We start from the raw sequence: 2590 nt of genomic DNA on the forward strand, positions 1-2590 counted from the left end.
AGAGAATATAAATATATATAAATATTTAGAAGTTATTTGCCAAGATTTGATTTGAAGTACATGGAAAATGCATGGGGAAACGCAATGCACAACAGAGGTGCATTCAGTAAATGAGAAAACGGTGGACTGAACTTAACACTTAAGAAAGAGAAGTACAGTCTATGAAAGTATCTTATCATCCTCTCATTGTTGTTCGGTTAGCAGCAACATGTCACAAGCTCCTCACGTGTTGAACTATTCCGTGTGCTACTTTTCACACGATCTGGCATGGAAGAATCAACAGGAAGAACTGTTAACACCAACTGGTAGGCCCCACTCCCAACGTTTCGGATTCGTAGGCTGATGCCTGAGAATGTGCACCTGTAACAATGGAATACTGCTGACACTCTTGGCCAGACAGGGAGCAGGCATTGAGGACCCATGAATTAGTAGCAAAGATAAACTCTCATCAAAATGAAATTGCTCTTTCCTCCTACCTGTAAAACTGTAGTCGAGCTTCATATTTCACTGGGACCGAGATGTTTACCTCATTGTCCGAAAGGGCTTCCGGAGGCTCCTCACTGTCACTAGAAGAGAATCAGTACATTTGTGACAGGTCATCACACCATGGGCGACCTAGAGACACCTGTGAGCACTGGGACAAGAAGTCTAGCTATGTCACTGAGAGAGAGAGTTTCTGCTTTTTCAAGCACAGTGGTGGAGCTGGGGAGGGTGGAGATGGTCCTTGTAAAGGATTCCCAAAGGGCCAGGGATGTGCTGCTAAAGTTGACAGCCACATGGAGTTAGCTCGGCGTTTCTCACCCGTCTGCAACCACATGGTAAGAATCTCGGGACAATGGTTACAATACACAGATTGTGGGATGTAGCACCTAGAGGCGAGGATGTAGGAGGCCTCTGCTCAGTTCTAGGGATTTGTCTTAACATTCACATCCCAAGGTGCTGCTAAAGTTGACATTCATATGGAGTTAGCTCAGCGTTTCTCACCCATCTGCAACCACATGGTAAGAATCTCGGGACAATGGTTAAAACACACAGATTGTGGGATGTAGCACTTAGAAGTGAGGATGTAGGAGGCCTGTACTCAGTTCTAGGGATTTGTCTTAACATTCACATCCCAAGGTGGTGAACCAAAGTTAGTGTGTTTTAGGTGTAAGTGCCCTTAGTAAATGAGATTCCCTTCCCCAATTCCTACTCAAACAGATCTGTGACATATGCGATCCCATCCTCACAGGACGCCAGAACACTCAGACTTCCCCCCTGACCTGCCACTACATTCCTTACATTCCGCTTTCTTACCCCCACCCCCCACCCCGGCCTTCTCATCTTTGCATTTGGGTAAAAGTTGACCATTTGGTCTCATATTGTTGATTATTTAAAGGAGCACAATCCCTATTTGTGTTACTCGTGGTATTGTCTAATGCATTCGTTTGCTGAGAAGTCACCCCTGGGAGTGGCTTTGGTCCTGGGTTTAAAGAATATCTTGAAGTGTCTCAGGGGTTCCTCCTAGTATCCACCATTTCAGTATGTCGGGTCCTTTTGATGACTGAGCTTTGTTTGACACGATCCTCCTCTGTTACCTGGGTCCTGTTCTTGTGTCCAGATCAGAACGGCAAGTGGGGGTAGCTGAGTGCCATCTCGTTTTTCTGGTCTCAGGTTCGCAGAGCCTAAGGTTATCTTGAATCTGAATTCTATGGTTTAATTTCTCCTTTGACTTTTGGTTTCCATCACTCTCTTTGACATTTATCAAATAAGATATGCCAATTAACTTAGCTGCCCCATTAGGCTATGCTCCTGAGTCTTCAAACCCATTCCACTCCACAATACATTTGGGTATAACCAGTAAATACCTTCAAGTGCATTAAATATGTTTTTATTGTTTTCTTTGTTAGGTACCATTGACTTGGTTCTAACATGCGCATAATGTATGTTTTGTTGTTGTTGTTGTTGTTAGGTACCATTGAGCTGGTTCTGACCCATAGTGACCTCAGGCACAACGGAATGTGTTTTATTGTACATGGATAAATATGCAGCACATATAAGGATGCATACATGTATGTCCATAAATATACCTCTACATACATGTGCATATACTCCCATACGCCTTTGCACACGTTACAGCTTACAAATCTCCCTATGTAACAATCATATATTATTATACTAATACACAACCATATATAAGTATTACTATTGTTGTGAACTTGTATCTGACACACACACACACACACACACACACACCCCTGTTGAATCTGTTGACACAGTAACTCAATACAGCATTGCTGAGGTTGTTCTATTTGAGGAGAGGAAATCCTCATTTTTCTCCTGCATAGCTACTCAAGGGTTTAAATGACTGACTTTACGCTTAGCAGCCCAGCAAGTTCTGTTGCATGTGAGATCGCTCTGGGTTGGAACCCACTGGACGGCACCTAACAGCAACAACAACCTAACAAGTACCCCGTTCTGCCACCAAGGCTCCTCATCGCAACTACTGTGCTCGTGGTTGTCGGGTGCCTGTAAGTCAGTCTGACTCACATCAGCCCTCTGTACAAAAGAACGAGACACTGAGCAGGCATGGGCCATCTTCACTCTGTTT

At 44.0% G+C, this 2590-nt stretch overlaps 1 protein-coding gene across 1 annotated transcript in view; it reads right to left on the reverse strand.

Moving 5' to 3' along the window:
* The window catches only part of ITGA1 (integrin subunit alpha 1), a 140596-nt gene that overhangs the window by 27948 nt on the left and 110058 nt on the right, over window positions 1-2590 (reverse strand). The window contains exon 21 of the mRNA XM_045285243.1: window positions 477-566. Coding sequence (XP_045141178.1) covers window positions 477-566 — 90 coding nt within the window. The remainder of the gene's footprint in view (window positions 1-476; window positions 567-2590) is intronic.

This window comes from Echinops telfairi, unplaced genomic scaffold (genome assembly GCF_000313985.2).
Source record: "Echinops telfairi isolate 266 unplaced genomic scaffold, ASM31398v2 ScPeMD7_7469;HRSCAF=8507_1, whole genome shotgun sequence".
In the NCBI taxonomy this organism is placed as follows: Eukaryota; Metazoa; Chordata; class Mammalia; order Afrosoricida; family Tenrecidae; genus Echinops; species Echinops telfairi.